At 40.6% G+C, this 19,216-nt stretch overlaps 1 protein-coding gene across 2 annotated transcripts; it reads left to right on the top strand.

Annotated features, from left to right (window-relative positions):
- Positions 1-3,638: 3,638 nt before the first annotated feature.
- On the top strand, positions 3,639-18,257 carry LOC132871584 (prostaglandin reductase-3-like). Of its 2 annotated transcripts, none has more exons than XM_060905856.1 (2): positions 3,639-4,064; positions 17,141-18,257. In XM_060905856.1, the coding sequence occupies exons 1-2, from the start codon at positions 3,820-3,822 to the stop codon at positions 18,054-18,056; spliced, it is 1,161 nt and encodes a 386-aa protein (XP_060761839.1). In that variant the 5' UTR covers positions 3,639-3,819; the 3' UTR covers positions 18,057-18,257. The 2 variants fall into 2 exon arrangements, with proteins under 2 accessions (XP_060761839.1, XP_060761840.1); XM_060905857.1 differs by lacking the exon at positions 3,639-4,064 and adding an exon at positions 10,240-10,783.
- The last annotated feature ends 959 nt before the right edge of the window (positions 18,258-19,216 follow it).

The raw sequence follows: 19,216 nt of genomic DNA, 5'->3' as shown, positions 1-19,216 counted from the left end.
ATGCAAAATGGGCCACTTTCAGGAGTAAATCATACATGGCATATATATTTATTTATAAATCCTTATAAGGATTTATCCTTATATTTATAAGGATTTACTACTAAGACAGTGGTAAATTTTTATAAGTTCTTTACTGTTCTTTTTCGTATGGGTTCAGCTCCTTAACATGTTCCACCCTGTTTTTAAAGGGACCAAAAGTAATTGGACAATTGACTCAAAGGCTATTTCATGGGCAGGTGTGGGCAATTCCTTCGTTATGTCATTCTCAATTAAGCAGATAAAAGACCTGGAGTTGATTTGAGGTGTGGTGCTTGCATTTGGAAGATTTTGCTGTGAAGAAAACATGCGGTCAAAGGAGCTCTCCATGCAGGTGAAACAAGCCATCCTTAAGCTGCGAAAACAGAAAAAACCCATCCGAGAAAATGCTACAATATTAGGAGTGCCAAACTCTACAGTTTGGTACATCCTGAGAAAGAAAGAAAGCACTGGTGAACTCATCAATGCAAAAAGACCTGGACGCCCACAGAAGACAACAGTGGTGGATGATCGCAGAATAATTTCCATGGTGAAGAGAAACCCCTTCACAACAGCCAACCAAGTGAACAACACTCTCCAGGAGGTAGGCGTATCAATATCCAAATCGACCATAAAGAGAAGACTGCATGAAAGTAAATACAGAGGGTTCACTGCACAGTGCAGGCCACTCATAAGCCTCAAGAATAAAAAGGCTAGATTGGACTTTGCTAAAAAAGCATCTAAAAAAGCCAACACAGTTCTGGAAGAACATTCTTTGGAGAGATGAAACCAAGATCAACCTCTACCAGAATGATGGCAAGAAAAAAGTATGGCGAAGGCATGGTACTCATGAGCCAAAGCATACCACATCATCTGTAAAACACAGCGGAGGCAGTGTGATGGCTTGGGCATGCATGGCTGCTAGTGGCACTGGGTCACTAGTGTTTATTGATGATGTGACACAGGACAGAAGCAGCCGGATGAATTCTGAGGTACTCAGAGACATACTGTGTGCTCAAATCCAGCCAAATGCAGCCAAACTGATTGGTCGGCGTTGCATAATACAGATGGACAATGACCCAAAACATAAAGCCAAAGCAACCCAGGAGTTTATTCAAGCAAAGAAGTGGAATATTCTTGAATGGCCAAGTCAGTCACCTGATCTCAACCCAATTGAGCATGCATTTCACTTGTTAAAGACTAAACTTCAGACAGAAAGGCCCACAAACAAACAGCAAATGAAAACCGCTGCAGTAAAGGCCTGGCAGAGCATTAAAAAGGAGGAAACACAGCGTCTGGTGATGTCCATGAGTTCAAGACTTCAAGCAGTCATTGCCAACAAAGGGTTTTCAACCAAGTATTAGAAATGAACATTTTATTTACAATTATTTAATTTGTCCAATTACTTTTGAGCCCCTGAAATGAAGGGATTGTGTTTAAAAAATGCTTTAGTTCCTCACATTTTTATGCAATCATTTTTGTTCAACCCACTGAATTAAAGCTGAAAGTCTGAACTTCAACTGCATCTGAATTGTCTCATCTCATCATCTCTAGCCGCTTTATCCTGTTCTACAGGGTCGCAGGCAAGCTGGAGCCTATCCCAGCTGACTACGGGCGAAAGGCGGGGTACACCCTGGACAAGTCGCCAGGTCATCACAGGGCTGACACATAGACACAGACAACCATTCACACTCACATTCACACCTACGGTCAATTTAGAGTCACCAGTTAACCTAACCTGCATGTCTTTGGACTGTGGGGGAAACCGGAGCACCCGGAGGAAACCCACGCGGACACGGGGAGAACATGCAAACTCCGCACAGAAAGGCCCTCGCCGGCCACGGGGCTCGAACCCGGACCTTCTTGCTGTGAGGCGACAGAGCTAACCACTACACCACCGTGCCGCCCCATCTGAATTGTTTTGTTCAAAATTCATTGTGGTAATGTACAGAACCAAAATTAGAAAAATGTTGTCTCTGTCCAAATATTTATGGACCTAACTGTATATAGGTCAACTAGTCTGTAATCATGTGAAAACTTGTAGGTTTCAAGGAATTTCCAATGAAATCGCGTAAGGCACGTTTATTGGGAGGGCCTGAATGTCAAAGGGTGGGGCCCTGTATGGCTAGGGGGAGGGCCCAAGGCCCAGGGGCAATGCCCCCCCACCACCTTTAGCTCCACCCCTGGTGCCTTGCCAAACCTTTCCAAGATCTTGGATGGTGTTGAAGAAAAAACTGATGGCCATATGGACCATCTTCTACTATATGATTCAATAAAATTATTTAAATTAAGGTTAGGCTTATCACAATTATCATCATTATGACACTTGATAATTTTTTTTTAATGACCCCTGAGCACTAAGCTGCTTGGTGTTTACATGAGCCAAACCCTCAGAGCTCCATTCTTCTGCACTCCATTCTAATTTAATCTAATTTGGTTACATGCTTGAGCACTGTCCTTTTATTTGAAAGATCATTTACTTCACTTGTGACAAGTGTGTCTTTGGTGTTTTTGTTCCATCTGTAGAAGAAAGCGGGTTCCTTAAAAGGGAAACAATCTTGTGATTTTTGAGGATTACAACATTTTTTGCATATAATTGTAGCCACTGTCTAAGTAAAAGGATAACACGTAAGCACCAGATTAATGTTCTTAGCAGTGGATTATTTATAAGTCACTGCATCCGTGATAAGGGCAGCATAGTGGTGTAGTGGTTAGCACTGTCGCCTCACAGCAAGAAAGTTCTGGGCTCAAGCCCAGTGGTTGACGGGGGCCCTTTTGTGTGTAGTTTGCATGTTCTCCCCGTGTCTGCGTCGATTTCCCCCAAAGACATGCAGTTAGGCTAACTGGCTACTCTAAATTATCCATTGATAGAGGTTGGAGAGGGATAGGCTCTGCCAAGTTAAAATGCCCCAGACGAACCAATGACGGACTGTTAAAATGTCATCAGTGGCGCCCCTATGCACCTTACTGGCTATGGGATGAAGATGGTCTGAGATAACACATGCCATTACATCATCTATGACTTTCTTAGGAAAGCCACAGTAGTAAAATATCTTTCAAATTTTCTTTGAGGAAGTCGCCTTTTTCTCTGCAAGATGCATTGCGAGTCAAAAAAAAATCTTGGTAGCTGGGAGTAGAGAATGTAGTTTTTGCAGTTTGGGGGATGTAAAGAGTTGTATTTCAAGTCAAACTGAGTTGACAATATGAGTATTGCATAGTACACTGGCTGGAGAAGAACCTTTTACATACTATATTGGTTAAATTAGACAATTCTTGGAAATTCTTCACTTTTTTTTTTACAAAAGCTTATACAACTGAATACTGCATAATATGCAATAAACTCTCATTCATTGGCGATTTATTTATTTCTCCAAAGTTTGATTTGTTGGTTCTCCGACTAGGGAAGCAGAACGACCGGAAGAGGAAGTGAGCTAATCAGTAACTAAAGCACAGTGGCCTCCAAAAGATAAGACTGAAAAAGAAAGAAAAAAAGCTTAAATTTTGGTTTTAATGGAAAAACAAGCTAGTCAAAGTGTCAAAAACGAGCAGTGTTGTGCTTCTGATATGTTTTGTTTATTTAAATCACGACAAGCTGATACGGACTAGCAGGTTAAGGCTAACACTCAGAGGCTAATAAAGTTTCGGCTCCGTCCCAAACTGAATATTCCTGTCAGGTACCAGCAGGGAGCCTATCAGTGTGTTGTATTCGATCGTACTATTTAGTGAGCTAGTGTTCGGTTTTGGATGTGACCTTATCCGTACATATTCGCGTCTGGGAAACTTTAGTTTGTTCTTGGTGTAAACATGTCTGTTTCACTGATGTGTAAATCTGTAATGGGGTGTCGCCGGGCTTTTCAGACATTTCAAAAGCGTTTTATTATCGATATGTCCTATTCACAACACTTTATGGATTATAAACGCTCGTCAATACCGAGCAGTATGAAGAAGATGATAGTAACGAAACTGAGCCCGAACTTCCGAGAAGCTGTTTCTGTCCAGACGTTTCCGGTTCCGACACCGAGTGACCACGAGCTGCTCATTCGGAACCGGTCAGTTATTCCTATATCTTCAGTTAAGTCTTTATCCTGCTCAGGGTTGTGGTGAATCTGGAGCCGGTTCCAGGAACACTGGGAATGAAGCAGAAACCCATATAGACATTAGGAGACCATGCAGGATTCTACATAGATAGTAACCTTAGCTCAGGATCGAAACAGGGACTCGGGAGCTCTTTTCAGGGGAAGGTAGCTAAAACAAGCTCTAAAAGTCACTTGATAATGTCACAGGCTAATTTGCATATTAGTTATTCATTATGATCAATGGCAAGGGCGTAGCCATCATTTTAGAAGTGAGGGGGACAAGTTGTTCAGAGGTCTATTGAGTGATTTATCATCCTCTCGCATTCAGTTGCACCTCTCCTTAGCAGCTAAAGAACCACATAACCACAAACAGCACAGCACCAGGGAACTGACTTTAGTTCTTTAAAATGATATACTATCAAAATCTAAAGTCAAAATCTATAAATCTATAAAGTAAAATTTATAAAAGGAATTAAGAATAGTAGTAGTGGCATAGCTAGTTATATTCTCTTCTCACCTGTGACCCTGCATAATCATCCCTGTTGGCCTCTGGTCCACTGTCTCCTCTCTCACCCTGCTTTTTCTATTGTGGCAGTAAAGATTAAAAAATATGTGGAAAGTAACATTTTGAAATAGAATTAGGAATACAGTAATAATAATCAGAAAATTCATGTACTTTAAACTTTAACTACCACAAAAATAAATTAAATATTTTTACAAAAATAACAGTCAAAGGAACACAAATACATTTATATTCTTATTTTCTACCCAGAAGTGAGTAATCTTAGAGTAACCAAAATAGTAACGTTACTCAAGTAAGCGTATTGTTACTTTAGAATAATATTACTCAAGTAAAAGTAAAACGTATTTTGCAACAAAACAACTCTTAAGAGTACAATTTATCCAAAAAGTTACTCAAGTAAATGTAACGGAGTAAATGTAACTAGTTACTACCGCCTCTAATACCCTGTCCACACTAGGGATTTTGTACCGATACGATACTACGTTTGTACCACAACTAGGGCTGCTCGATATTGGAAAAAATCAATATCACGATTTTTTCAGTAAATATCGATATCGCGATTTTTAAAACGATATTTATACACCTTTTTTTTAAAGCCCTGATCATCAACACCTGAGGCACCGGGCCACATTTTTATAGTACAGGCCTCATAGACTACCTGTCAACCCTTCCCGTTGTACCCTGAAACGCCTTTTACTTAAACTATTTACTGTGCAAGCGCGTACTTTGCATAGGTCCTATAGCCTGCACAAGGCTCACGTTCTCCTCACTCAACATTTCCGATCACAGAGGATGGAGCCAGCGCTGGTATTACCAGTGATTACTGCGTAACGTCCACACTGGCTCGTAGCCAGCCAAGGATAAAATCTCTCTCTCACACACACACATTTTAAGCGCCCGGAATTTTAAAAACAATGTAATTACATCTGAGTCCGTCTACATCGCGCAATAAACCCGTCCTTAGCAGAACCTACTTCAAAGCATGATGCTAGCTGCAGATGCACAAGTCAAAATCAAATGAACCCAAGTAAACATGCCGCGGCGGGCAACATTAATAACCAAATTGCCTTACCTTAAAACGCTGCCTTGACCACAGGACGACTCGCAATTATTCCACTTAAATCCACACGGTTTAACACATCTAACACGGCTAGCAAGCTGGATATGTGCTAATATTGTTGTGCTTGTTTTCTTCCGTAGATGCCATTTTTACATTACCCAGTCCCACATCCAAAAATATGACGTAAATATATGTTAATTGTATTATTATAACTATTAGCAAGCAAATCAAACAACATATTAAGAAATCAATATATCAAATCACCCGACACGTATGAAAACAGAAGAACTGATTTTTTACTGTTGCGGAGATATCGCGGGAGTAGAAGGGATGACGTATGCAAGGCTACGGTGTGCCTTAGGGGACAGAAGGGTTCGTTTTACCTTACTGTCACGTCAATGTTATTGTTGTTTTATTGCCATTGTAGAAATATTGTGCACGTCCCTTTCGACAAATGACAAAAAATCGTTTCATATCGATATTATGAATTTTGATATCGTTTGACACCAATATCGATATCGTGATAAAAATACGATATATTGCACAGCTCTAACCGCAACACCTGTCCACACTAGCAACTATACCGGTACTGTAGCGGTATAACTGTATTGGTACGAAACCCACAAATGTATGGGTTTCGTACCGGTGCAGTATCGGTACTGTAGCGCTTCGCTGTAGTGTGGACAGATGAAGCGGTTCTGTATCGATACAAATATAATGCGCATGCACAATGAACCATTCCTACTTCTTCCGGCAATACGCACGTGCTTTCCACTTGTAAATAAAACGTCAAAATGGCTCAAAACGACCGTGGAGCTACATGGAGCAAAGAAAGGGGGGGAGAAAGGGAGAGAGAGAGAGGGAGGGGAAAAGAGGGAGGAAGAAAGGAGGAAGAGGGGAAAAGGGAGGGGAAGAGAAGGGAAGAGGGAGAAAGTGAGGGGGGAGAAAGGGAGATTCGTTTTCTTTGTTTCTTTCTCAACTGCCTCGTGTTTTATACGATTCGACTGAATAAATTACCACCAGAAATACAGACTGTACATTGACAACAAAAAGCACACACGTTGTTTCATCGGCCATATTCTCAGAAGGAAGTTACTCGGTAACCACGGAAACATTTCGCGCATGCGCATTTCAACTACCGTGAAAGAAAACCGCAAACATTTCTCGCTAGTGTGGACAGATGCACTAAACTGTACCGGTATACTTTGTATCGATACAGTTATACCACTATCGTACCGGTATATATGTGAACACAGCTTAAGTTAGCTAGCTAGCTTAACTAACTAAATTGACATCTATTTGCCATCTTTTAGCTAAATATTATCTACATTCAACAGCATTACTCAACTTACACGGTTTGTTTGGAAAAAAACTGTCTAAAGTCTTTAGCCTCTTGGCTGGTTTGCTGAACATACAGAAGCACTGCCCAGATCTGAATCACACCAAAGATACTCATACAATATTTTCTAAAGCGTCTCTGATCACACACGACAACGGTGTTTGTTTGCCACCTTAGCGCCGCCTGCTCATGATGCGTTTAGAGTCGGCTCGGAAAAACGCGTTTCCACATGTTAAAAATGAATTGAGTGGTTGTAATGGCTGTAAAAAGTGTGGGGGACAGAAGGTACAAATACAGGAAGTGCGGGGGACATGTCCCCCGCATACCCCTGTGTCCGCTACGCCCATGATCAATGGCATATCAAATTGCAAATAAGGGTACATAAAGAAGAATGTTCACTTTGAATATAATAGAGTTTGATCAGAATAGTAATCTAATATTCTAATAATCCATGCACTGAGGGGCTCCAGTTGAAATTATGGATTCTCTTCGGTGAACTCTTTCATGTCAAGTGGCAGGACAAAATCCCAGACACGGAGGTCCTAAAACAGGCTGGACTTCCCAGCGTTAACACTTCCGCAGAAAGTCCAAGCCAGACGGACCAGCCATGTTATCAGGATACTAGACAGTTGACTGCTCAAACAGTTGTTGTATGGGGGGGAAGAAATGCTTCAAGGACAGTCTTATAGTGTCCCTCAAAACCCTAGAAATCGATTTCAACTCTTGAGAGTCGCTTGCTCAGCATGAACATCCAGCATGGCAAGCAAAGCTCAGCAGTAGCGCATGTGCAGCAGAGATGAAATGCATTGCCAAGGCCCAGAAGAAATGAGCTGTGCGGAAGGCTCAAACTATCGCCATCCCCACTACAGTACCTACCCACACGTGCTCGACATGTGGGCGTACCTTCAAAGACCGGATTGGCCTCATCGGTCACCTCCAGACCCACAACTGCCACCCACCAAATTGGTCATATTCGACCCCAAAGGGCGAACATCATCTTCACGGCATAGTACTATTTTGTGGGGGCGCAGAAAACCAATCACCAAAGAGAATCCATAATTACCCGTGCCTCTCAGTGCGTTGTATATTTGACTTATATCCCTCATCAAAAAATTCCAAACTGAAAGTGCTAAGATTGAATCTCGGCATAAACTCACTGGAGGCAGCCCTGTTTGTTATTTACCTCAGAGCAACCTTTGACCTGCGCACGTGCAATATGCCAAGCTATCACCTGCCTTTTTAGGCATGATCATGATACATAGATCTACACGCACAGAAATACTTGCTGGAGCCACAGCTGTGACTCGAGTCAGCTGTATAGCTTGAATTTGTGATGTCAGTTTTGGTAGAACGACTTGTGTGCTTAGGGTCATTGTCTTGCTGCATGACCCACCTTCTCTTGAGATTCAGTTCATGGACAGATGTCCTGACATTTTCCTTTAGAATTCACTGGTATAATTCAGAATTCATTGTTCCATCAATGATGGCAAGCCATCCTGGCCCAGATGCAGCAAAACAGGCCCAAACCATGATACTACCACCACCATGTTTCACAAATGGGATAAGGTTCTTATGCTGGAATGCAGAGTTTTCTTTTCTCCAAAAGGAAGGCTTTAACGCTTCTCATTTAAACCAAAAAGTTCTATTTTGGTCTCATCCATCCACAAAACATTTTTCCAATAGCCTTCCAATACGCTTCTCATTTAAACCAAAAAGTTCTATTTTGGTCTCATCTGTCCAGAAAACATTTTTCCAGTAGCCTTCTGGCTTGTCCACGTGATCTTTAGCAAACTGCAGATGAGCAGCAATGTTCTTTTTGGAGAACAGTGGCTTTCTCCTTGCAACCCTGCCATGCACACCATTGTTGTTCAGTGTTCTCCTGATGGTGGACTCATGAACATTAACATTAGCCAATGTGAGAAAGGCCTTCAGTTGCTTAGAAGTTACCCTGGGGTCCTTTGTGACCTCGCCAACTATTACACACCTTGCTCTTGGCGTGGTCTTTGTTGGTCAACCACTCCTGGGGAGGGTAACAATGGTCTTGAATTTCCTCCATTTGTACACAATCTGTCTGACTGTGGATTGGTGGAGTCCAAACTCTTTAGAGATGGTTTTGTAACCTTTTCCAGCCTGATGAGCATCAACAATGCTTTTTCTGAGGTCCTCAGAAATCTCCTTTGTTCGTGCCATGATACACTTCCACAAATGTGTTGTGAAGATCAGACTTTGATAGATCTCTGTTCTTTAAATAAAACAGGGTGCCCACTCTCACCTAATTGCCATCCCATTGATTGAAAACACCTGACTCTAATTTCACCTTCAAATTAACTACTGATCCTAGAGGTTCACATACTTTTGCCACTCACAGATATGTAATATTGGATCATTTTCCTCAATAAATAAATAACCAAGTATAATATTTTTGTCTCATTTGCTTAACTGGGTTCTCTTTATCTACTTTTAGGACTTGTATGAAAATCTGATGATGTTTTCGGTCATATTTATGCAGAAATATAGAAAGTTCTAAAGGGTTCACAAACTTTCAAGCACCACTGTATGTCACGTGAGCCATCCTTGGCCAATCCCTGCATGGGAATTTTTTGATGAGGGACATAAAACAAAATAGATTTGTCATTTATTTCTTAAATAATTTATTTCTTAGAAAGAAGACCTCTTTGGTGGTGGCATACATTTACAGGATATTAAAGAGGCAAAAAGAAGCAGTGACCGTGAGTAGCCGGGAAGGAAAACGTGTACTTGTTTTTAGTGCTTACAAAATGTAATATCTCCAAAAAGGAAGTTTAAAAATGAAGAACAAAGAGCCAAGAGGGAGGGACAAACAGTGGTGATTGGTCATTGGGGAACAGTAATGATCAGTGATTAGTTGTAAGCTCAACACAGTCAGGTGTTACACACCAAGGGTGTGTTGAGTGAACCTGCTTTCTAAACTCATATAACAGCAGCTGTGATGTGAGCTGGAGAGCTGTGTTGAGTTCAAAGCAGTCGCTAATGTGTGTTGAAAAAGTCGCTAGATTTGTCATTAGTCTGTGTCTTGAATTAAAGTATTTAAACAGGTCTAAATAAGTCACCAAATACAGCAACAAAGACTCCTCCTTTCCGGAAAAGACACTGGAAACTTATGTTGATTTTATTTAATTTCATTTCAATTAGTTTAGTTTTTAGTGCTTACAAAATGTAATATCTCCAAAAAGGAAGTTTAAACTCAGTTAGTTTAGACTCCTAAACTAACAATTAATTAACTAACTTACTAGGTACATTTCTTACAGCAACACATGAAATAAGAAGTGAGAAAATCTGATTTGTTTGAGGTTCTCTCGTTTCTTCTCTCAAAAACACACCAGTCAATGGATTTACAATTATAAATTGCTCCCTTAGGTGTGATTGGGACATGAGATGTGACCAATTTCGTGTCCTACCCAGTGTTCCTGGGACTGTCTCTAGATCCACCACAGCCCTGATCATGATGAAGATGAATGAATTTTATTTAACTTATTATAATGGATTCAAATATTAAATAGCCCCGGATTTTATTTTGCCACAGATGGAATGAACATTAAGCTGCTCTGTTGGTGTGTCTGAAATCACTCACTCATTCACTACTCCCTACTCACAATCTAGGGAATTCTATATAGAGGACTATATCATGAGCTCATTGGTCAAAGGAAAAAACACTTTTGGACACTACTTCGCCGCGCTGTTATTTACGTCATTACTGTTGCTCAATTGAAATGTGGCAGATCAGTCGGCTGGTGGGTTTTCAAAATAAAATCCATATTTCCTGAGTCTATTTCCCACATTAATAAATACAAAGTACTTTGTGTCTGCTGCATCTTTCAGTTCTTTTAAATCAAGGCTGAATACTTTCTTTCTTCTTTGCCGCTACTTTTTATTAAATCAAATTTGAAGCTTTTCCTCGCTCTGCACTCTAACTTTTGTTCTTGTATTTTATCTCCCTTATTCTATTTTAGCTTATTTTCTATTCTCTTACTATTTTTAATTGTGTCTGAATGTCCGTTTATGATGTATTTCTTCCTCCATCTGTTCACCCCTACACACTTTTTTTTCTTTCTTTCAGCACGACCACAATGCATGATGGTATATATTGCTTGGACCATCGGTTGTACACTACTTTTCACGGTGCATTGTGGGATACTATGAGTCCACTATATAGAGTGTAATAGTTCTCATTATACATTCGGACAGCACTACAAAATGGCAAACTCACTGTATAATCCACTATATTGTGAGTAGTGAGTGATTTCAGATGCAGCATATACAGTTAGGTCCATATATATACACTGACACTATATATATATATATATATATATATATATATATATATATATACACACACTGACACAAATTTTGTTTTTTTTTTACCTGTTTACTGAAACATAGTCAAGTTATAGTTATATAATGGACATGGACATACAGTCCAGACTTTCAGCTTTCATTTGAGGGTATCCACATTAAAATTGGATGAAGGGTTTAGGAGTTTCAGCTCCTTAACATGTGCCACCCTGTTTTTAAGGGGACCAAAAGTAATTGGACAATTGACTCAAAGGCTATTTCATAGGCAGGTGTGGGCAATTCCTTCGTTATGTCATTCTCAATTAAGCAGATAAAAGGCCTGGAGTTGATTTGAGGTGTGGTGCTTGCATTTGGAAGATTTTGCTGTGAAGAAAGCATGCGGTCAAAGGAGCTCTCCATGCAGGTGAAACAAGCCATCCTTAAGCTGCGAAAACAGAAAAAACCCATCCGAGAAATTGCTACAATATTAGGAGTGGCAAAATCTACAGTTTGGTACATCCTGAGAAAGCAAGAAAGAAAGCACTGGTGAACTCATCAATGCAAAAAGACCTGGACACCAACAGAAGACAACAGTAGTGGATGATCGCAGAATAATTTCCATGGTGAAGAGAAACCCCTTCATAACAGCCAACCAAGTGAACAACACTCTCCAGGAGGTAGGCGTATCAATATCCAAATCTACCATAAAGAGAAGACTGCATGAAAGTAAATACAGAGGGTTCACTGCACGGTGCAAGCCACTCATAAGCCTCAAGAATAAAAAGGCTAGATTGGACTTTGCTAAAAAACATCTAAAAAAGCCAGCACAGTTCTGGAAGAACATTCTTTGGACAGATGAAACCAAGATCAACCTCTACCAGAATGATGGAAATAAAAAAGTATGGTGAAGGCGTGGTACAGCTCATGATCCAAAGCATACCACATCATCTGTAAAACACGGCGGAGGCAGTGTGATGGCTTGGGCATGCATGGCTGCTAGTGGCACTGGGTCACTAGTGTTTATTGATGATGTGACACAGGACGGAAGCAGCCGGATGAATTCTGAGGTATTCAGAGACATACTGTGTGCTCAAATCCAGCCAAACTGATTGGTCGGCGTTTCATAATACAGATGGACAATGACCCAAAACATAAAGCCAAAGCAACCCAGGAGTTTATTAAAGCAAAGAAGTAGAATATTCTTGAATGGCCAAGTCAGTCACCTGATCTCAACCCAATTGAGCATGCATTTCACTTGTTAAAGACTAAACTTCAGACAGAAAGGCCCACAAACAAACAGCAACTGAAAACCGCTGCAGTAAAGGCCTGGCAGAGCATTAAAAAGGAGGAAACACAGCGTCTGGTGATGTCCATGAGTTCAAGACTTCAGGCAGTCATTGCCAACAAAGGGTTTTCAACCAAGTATTAGAAATGAACATTTTATTTACAATTATTTAATTTGTCCAATTACTTTTGAGCCCCTGAAATGAAGGGATTGTGTTAAAAAATGCTTTAGTTCCTCACATTTTTATGCAATCATTTTGTTCAAGCCACTGAATTAAAGCTGAAAGTCTGAACTTCAACTGCATCTGAATTGTTTTGTTCACAATTCATTGTGGTAATGTACAGAACCAAAATTAGAAAAATGTTGCCTCTGTCCAAATATTTATGGACCTAACTGTATAATCATAAACGGTTAGTGAAAATTTCCTCAGCAAAGAAAATCATTTAAACTTTGGTTTGTATTTATATATATGGGTCTGTCTCAGAAACTGGGTACTGTGGGGGTACCCCACTAAATATACTCAGTCAATAAACTATACGGTTTTGAATGGTGATGTTGGTTTTAATTTGAAATAAAATGATGAAAGAAATAATACAGATAAAGCTAAATCTTTGATGTGAATTCTCTATTCAGAATTTGGCAAAAATTCTGCAAATTTGTGGAAAAATGGCGGCTTGATCTGGGACATGATAAATGGTTGACTACATTGCATTCCCTTAAAAAGGTTGTAGTCCACTGAAAAGTCTACAGTTATCACTGATTGTATTTTAAGTTGTACCTTTATACACACAAGGATTGGTGCACTCACAGAATAATCATAACCGTAATAAAACATCATGCAAAATATTTGATCACCGTTGTAACTCCATTTTCCGCAGACCCAAAACCAATACGATCGTGTGTTTTGATCGAAATAGAAAGCCTCAGCCTGACCCTGCATACCAGGAACACCCCACAAGATGTGCCATTTTGTAGATGCTCAGACCCAGTCATCTAGCCATCACAATTTTTTTCTTGTCAAAGTCACTCAGATCTTTACACTTTACCCATTTTTCCTACTTCCAACACATCAACTTCAAGAACTGACTGTTCTTTTGCTGCCTTTAGGGTCAAGGTCACTACCTAACCAAAAGTAGTAACTTAAAAACACTACGTCATATAAAAATTTAGTTATAAATCTGTGACTTTATTTTTGAAAACGAAAGCTGAAAGTTAGATATAGAATGTGTTTCTTACAGAATATGTTACAATGGTAGCTGGTCTTGTATGAATTTCTGAGCTATAAAATGAGTTGTGGTCTATTTTTTACCATAGCATATTATTTGTGTGCGGGGAAGGACACACATTAACAATTTGCATGTCTCATCTCATCATCTCTAGCCGCTTTATCCTGTTCTACAGGGTCGCAGGCAAGCTGGAGCCTATCCCAGCTGACTGCGGGCGAAAGGCAGGGTACACCCAGGACAAGTCGCCAGGTCATCACAGGGCTGACACATAGACACAGATAACCATTCACACTCACATTCACACCTACGGTCAATTTAGAGTTAACCTAACCTGCATGTCTTTGGACTGTGGGGGAAACCGGAGCACCCGGAGGAAACCCACGCGGACACGGGGAGAACATGCAAACTCCGCACAGAAAGGCCCTCGCCGGCCACGGGGCTCGAACCCGGACCTTCTTGCTTCTTTCCACTCCAACAGTTAGAAGTTGATCGTGCTTCCATTTGCGGTCTTTCTGTTACGCAGGTGATCTGTTTGGACGTTATCACTGAAAAAGTGAGTTTTGACAGTTTTATTTTGTTTTAGTCTTGCAGTATAAGGCAATAGAATGTTTCTTTGTCATCTTATTTCATCATATTTCATTGTGTTTGCGTATTTTTGGCCAATATTTTGCAACCATGGTCAATTAAGATCGAACTTTTGATAGAATCTGCGGCCAGTCATTTTGCCCTGCCCCCGCCTAGCGCGCCATCCGGTGTGGTAGTGATGTCCCGTTGCTCGCACGCCGCAGCAGAGACCCGCGCGACCTTCAGCCGGTACAGTCGCTGTTCTTTTACCACCACCGTTATTCTCATCTTTCCGGTGTGTTCTTGATTTTTCCATTGTGTCCTATTGTCCTATTTCACCATATCAAATACCCAAAATGTATCATATTATTCATATTTAAGTGAATAATCAACTCAGTCATCATAACTTGGCATTTTTAACCCAAGCAATTAAAAAGAGGAAATTTATTCAATATTTTCACTCATCTGTGAAGGAGGAGTTTTAATTCTTCATGATGTACAACCCTGATTCCAAAAAAGTTGGGACAAAGTACAAATTGTAAATAAAAATGGAATGTAATAATTTACAAATCTCAAAAACTGATATTGTATTCACAATAGAACATAGACAACATATCAAATGTCGAAAGTGAGACATTTTGAAATTTCATACCAAATATTGGCTCATTTGAAATTTCATGACAGCAACACATCTCAAAAAAGTTGGGACAGGGGCAATAAGAGGCTGGAAAAGTTAAAGGTACAAAAAAGGATCAGCTGGAGGACCAAATTGCAACTCATTAGGTCAACTGGCAATAGGTTATTAACATGACTGGGTATAAAAAGAGCATCTTGGAGTGGCAGTGGCTCTCAGAAGTAAAGATGGGAAGAGGATCACCACTCCCCCTAATTCTGCGCCGACAAATAGTGGAGCAATATCAGAAAGGAGTTTGACAGTGTAAAATTGCAAAGAGTTTGAACATATCATCATCTACAGTGCATAATACCATCAAAAGATTCAGAGAATCTGGAAGAATCTCTGTGCGTAAACCATACTGGGTGCCCGTGCTCTTCGGGCCCTTAGACGGCACTGCATCACATACAGGCAAGCTTCTGTATTGGAAATCACAAAATGGGCTCAGGAATATTTCCAGAGAACATTATCTGTGAACACAATTCACCGTGCCATCCACCGTTGCCAGCTAAAACTCTATAGTTCAAAGAAGAAGCCGTATCTAAACATGATCCAGAAGCGCAGACGTCTTCTCTGGACCAAGGCTCATTTAAAATGGACTGTGGCAAAGTGGAAAACTGTTCTGTGGTCAGACGAATCAAAATTTTAAATTCTTTATGGAAATCAGGGACGTCGTGTCATTCGGACTAAAGAGGAGAAGGACGACCCAAGTTGCTATCAGTGCTCAGTTCAGAAGCCTGCATCTCTGATGTTATGGGGTTGCATTAGTGCGTGTGGCATGGGCAGCTTACACATCTGGAAAGACACCATCAATGCTGAAAGGTATATCCAGGTTCTAGAGCAACATATGCTCCCATCCAGACGACGTCTCTTTCAGGGAAGACCTTGCATTTTCCAACATGCCAATGCCAAACCACATACTGCATCAATTACAGCATCATGGCTGCGTAGAAGAAGGGTCCGGGTACTGAACTGGCCAGCCTGCAGTCCAGATCTTTCACCCATAGAAAACATTTGGTGCATCATAAAACGGAAGATACGACAAAAAAGACCTAAGGCAGTTGAGCAACTAGAATCCTACATTAGACAAGAATGGGTTAACATTCCTATCCCTAAACTTGAGCAACTTGTCTCCTCAGTCCCCAGACATTTACAGACTGTTGTAAAGAGAAAAGGGGATGTCTCACAGTGGTAAATATGGCCTTGTCCCAACTTTTTTGAGATGTATCGTTGTCATGAAATTTAAAATCACCTAATTTTTCCCTTTAAATGATACATTTTCTCAGTTTAAACATTTGATATGTCATCTATGTTCTATTCTGAATAAAATATGGAATTTTGAAACTTCCACATCATTGCATTCCGTTTTTATTTACAATTTGTACTTTGTCCCAACTTTTTTGGAATCGGGGTTGTAATTATTTTATATGTAAATCAATTTTACAAAAGCATTTGAATTGTAATCAAAAACATTTTCCACAGTGGAGGCCAGATAAAGCAAGAAGCTATCTTTATTCTTATTAAACATGACAAAAGAAACATTGAGTGTTCGGTAAATGCAAAAAAAATAGTAAAATTAGAAAATTTATTTTTTGACCATAATGTCCCAAATGAGAGACCAGTTTCTGAGATGGACCCATATACAATGTGTATTGTTTTCCTGTTACTATTATTTCACCTTATTCAATCAAGGCTTTCGAGCTATTCTATAGAGCATGCATACACTATGGTCAAAAGTTTGTGGACATCTGACCATCACACCCAGATGTGAACTTTCCCCAACCAATTGTCACCAAGTGAGAAGCACACATCTGTATAAGGTGTGTTTGTAATACTCTTGTGGCTGAATGAGCACAAATCCCTGCAAATCTAGTGGAAAGGCTTCGCAGAAGAGTAGAGACTATTATAAGAGCAAAAATGGGACTAAATGGTGGGTGTGATGGTCAGGTGTCCACAAAATGTTTTGGCCATAGATTACAGGGTATAATAGATTAGTGCTGCACCATATAGCATTTGTTAAAAAGGATTGAAATATATAACTTGTGGTTTCTTACTTTTCTCTCTTTAGATACGTTGGCATCAATGCATCTGATATTAACTACTCAGCCGGCCGTTACGACCCATCAGTGACCCCTCCATTCCCAGTAGGGTTTGAGGGTGTTGGAGAAGTGGTGGCATTGGGTTTAAGTGCCAGTTCCCGTTTTGCAGTGGGCGACATGGTTGCATATTTCAATGCAGGTGCATTTGCTGAATACACGCTGGTTTCTGCAAAACAAGCGATTCCGTTAAAGGAGCCACAGCCAGAAGCATTAGCAGTGCTTGTGAGTGGAGCGACAGCATTCATCGCCCTGCAGCGTCTCGGGGAACTCAAACAAGGGGAAACAGTGCTGGTGACAGCTGCCGCCGGAGGAACTGGCCACTTTGCAGTCCAGTTTGCCAAGATGGCTGGGTGCCATGTGATAGGTACATGCTCCTCCCGTGAGAAGGTGGAGTTTCTGAAGAGCATCGGTTGTGATCGGCCAATCAACTACAAAGAAGAAGACTTAGCAGCGACATTACGCAGAGCGTATCCTAAAGGTGTGAATGTGGTATACGAGTCAGTAGGGGGCACTGTGTTTGACCTGGCCGTTAATAATCTATCCCATCATGGCCGCCTGTTGGTGGTGGGCTTCATCTCAGGTTATCAGAGTGATTCAGGCTTGCAGCCCATCAGAGGAGCCACACTTCCTGCCAAACTCCTGCAGAAATCAGCCAGCGTGAGGGGCTTCTTCCTGCCCCACTTCCTGTCAGAGTGCACTGAGAGTGTGCAGAAAGTAATGCAGATGCAGGAGCAGGGGAAGCTTTTGTGCGCCATTGATAATGGACAGATGGACAAAGGAGGGCGTTTTGTGGGGTTGGAGTCAGTCTACAGAGCAATAAATTATATGTACGCTGGAAAGAACCAAGGCAAAGTGGTGGTGGAGGTTAGTCCGCCCAACATCTGAGGAGAGCGTGTAAAACATCTGATAGATCAAATCACTAACATCTGTAATATATATACTTTTTTCAGTGCACATATGTTGTGTCCAATTTTTTTTTTAACAGAATAAATGTGGCTTGTCAAGCTGTATATCTGAGGAAAAGCTGATTCATCCAATGAACAGCAAATTATTATATTTAAAAAAATTAAAGCGCTTGTAAATGAAGTATTTGTGTTGTTTTTGTATGATATTTGGTAGTTCAAGTCTGATATTTTTCTCTTTCTCTCTCTAATTTTTTTATTCCTGGTCATATAGTGTACAACTCAGTAGCATCAATCACTTAAAATGGAAAGATTTGCCCATCAATAAACGTCTGGCAGGAAAAATATTCTTAACCGATAACTAAATAAAATAACGTGTGTCATCACAAAATGAGTCCAGTTCACTCACTATTTGTCACTGCAGTGACGTGGCCACTCCTACTTCCGTCAGAGTTTCTTGGGAAGAATTACAGTAGTGGTTTTCTGTTGCCTTCAACTGGATTCAGGCTTGTAGTACTGGAGTCCGACTCGTGCCCTAATTTTAAGGACTCTTGACTTGGACTTGTGCATTAACTGCATTCGGACTTGTAAATTGGAGATGAGGATTTAGATTTTTTCTTTATTTTTTGTAACATGCCATAATAATTTGGCATAAGTTATTTATATCTACATTAATTTTTATACTACTTTCGTGCAAGAGAATGCACGTTCACGTGTTCATACATCATGTTCAGGAACAAACTAATGTTAATGGCACTAAAATGCCTGGAGAGAAGCCCCTAGGATTGTCCGCTTTGCTTATACAGGCTTCTCGTGCAGTGGGGAAAAAATGCACTGCGATGTGTTCCATATGCAGAAGAACTATTGAGGAGACGACAGGGACAACCTCGAACTTCAATTGTCATTTGGCAAGACTCCACCCAGAGAAGGAAGTGACATGCTATGTTCATTGCTCTGTTGATAGCGGGACTTGCTTGCTGAGTGATGAACTAGCTAGTGTTAACCCTTTCATGTTATTTGCCCTGTTGATAGTGGGTGGGGCTTGCTGAGTGATGAACAAGCTTTTTATCTGTAGCCTGTTAACTAAAATGGGGCAGTCGAGCAGTAACGTTAGTCCAACATAGTAGCAGAGATGGTTTCACA

Source organism: Neoarius graeffei, chromosome 23, assembly GCF_027579695.1.
Source record: "Neoarius graeffei isolate fNeoGra1 chromosome 23, fNeoGra1.pri, whole genome shotgun sequence".
Lineage (NCBI taxonomy): Eukaryota > Metazoa > Chordata > Actinopteri > Siluriformes > Ariidae > Neoarius > Neoarius graeffei.
This window is presented reverse-complemented; position numbering and strand designations above follow the sequence as displayed.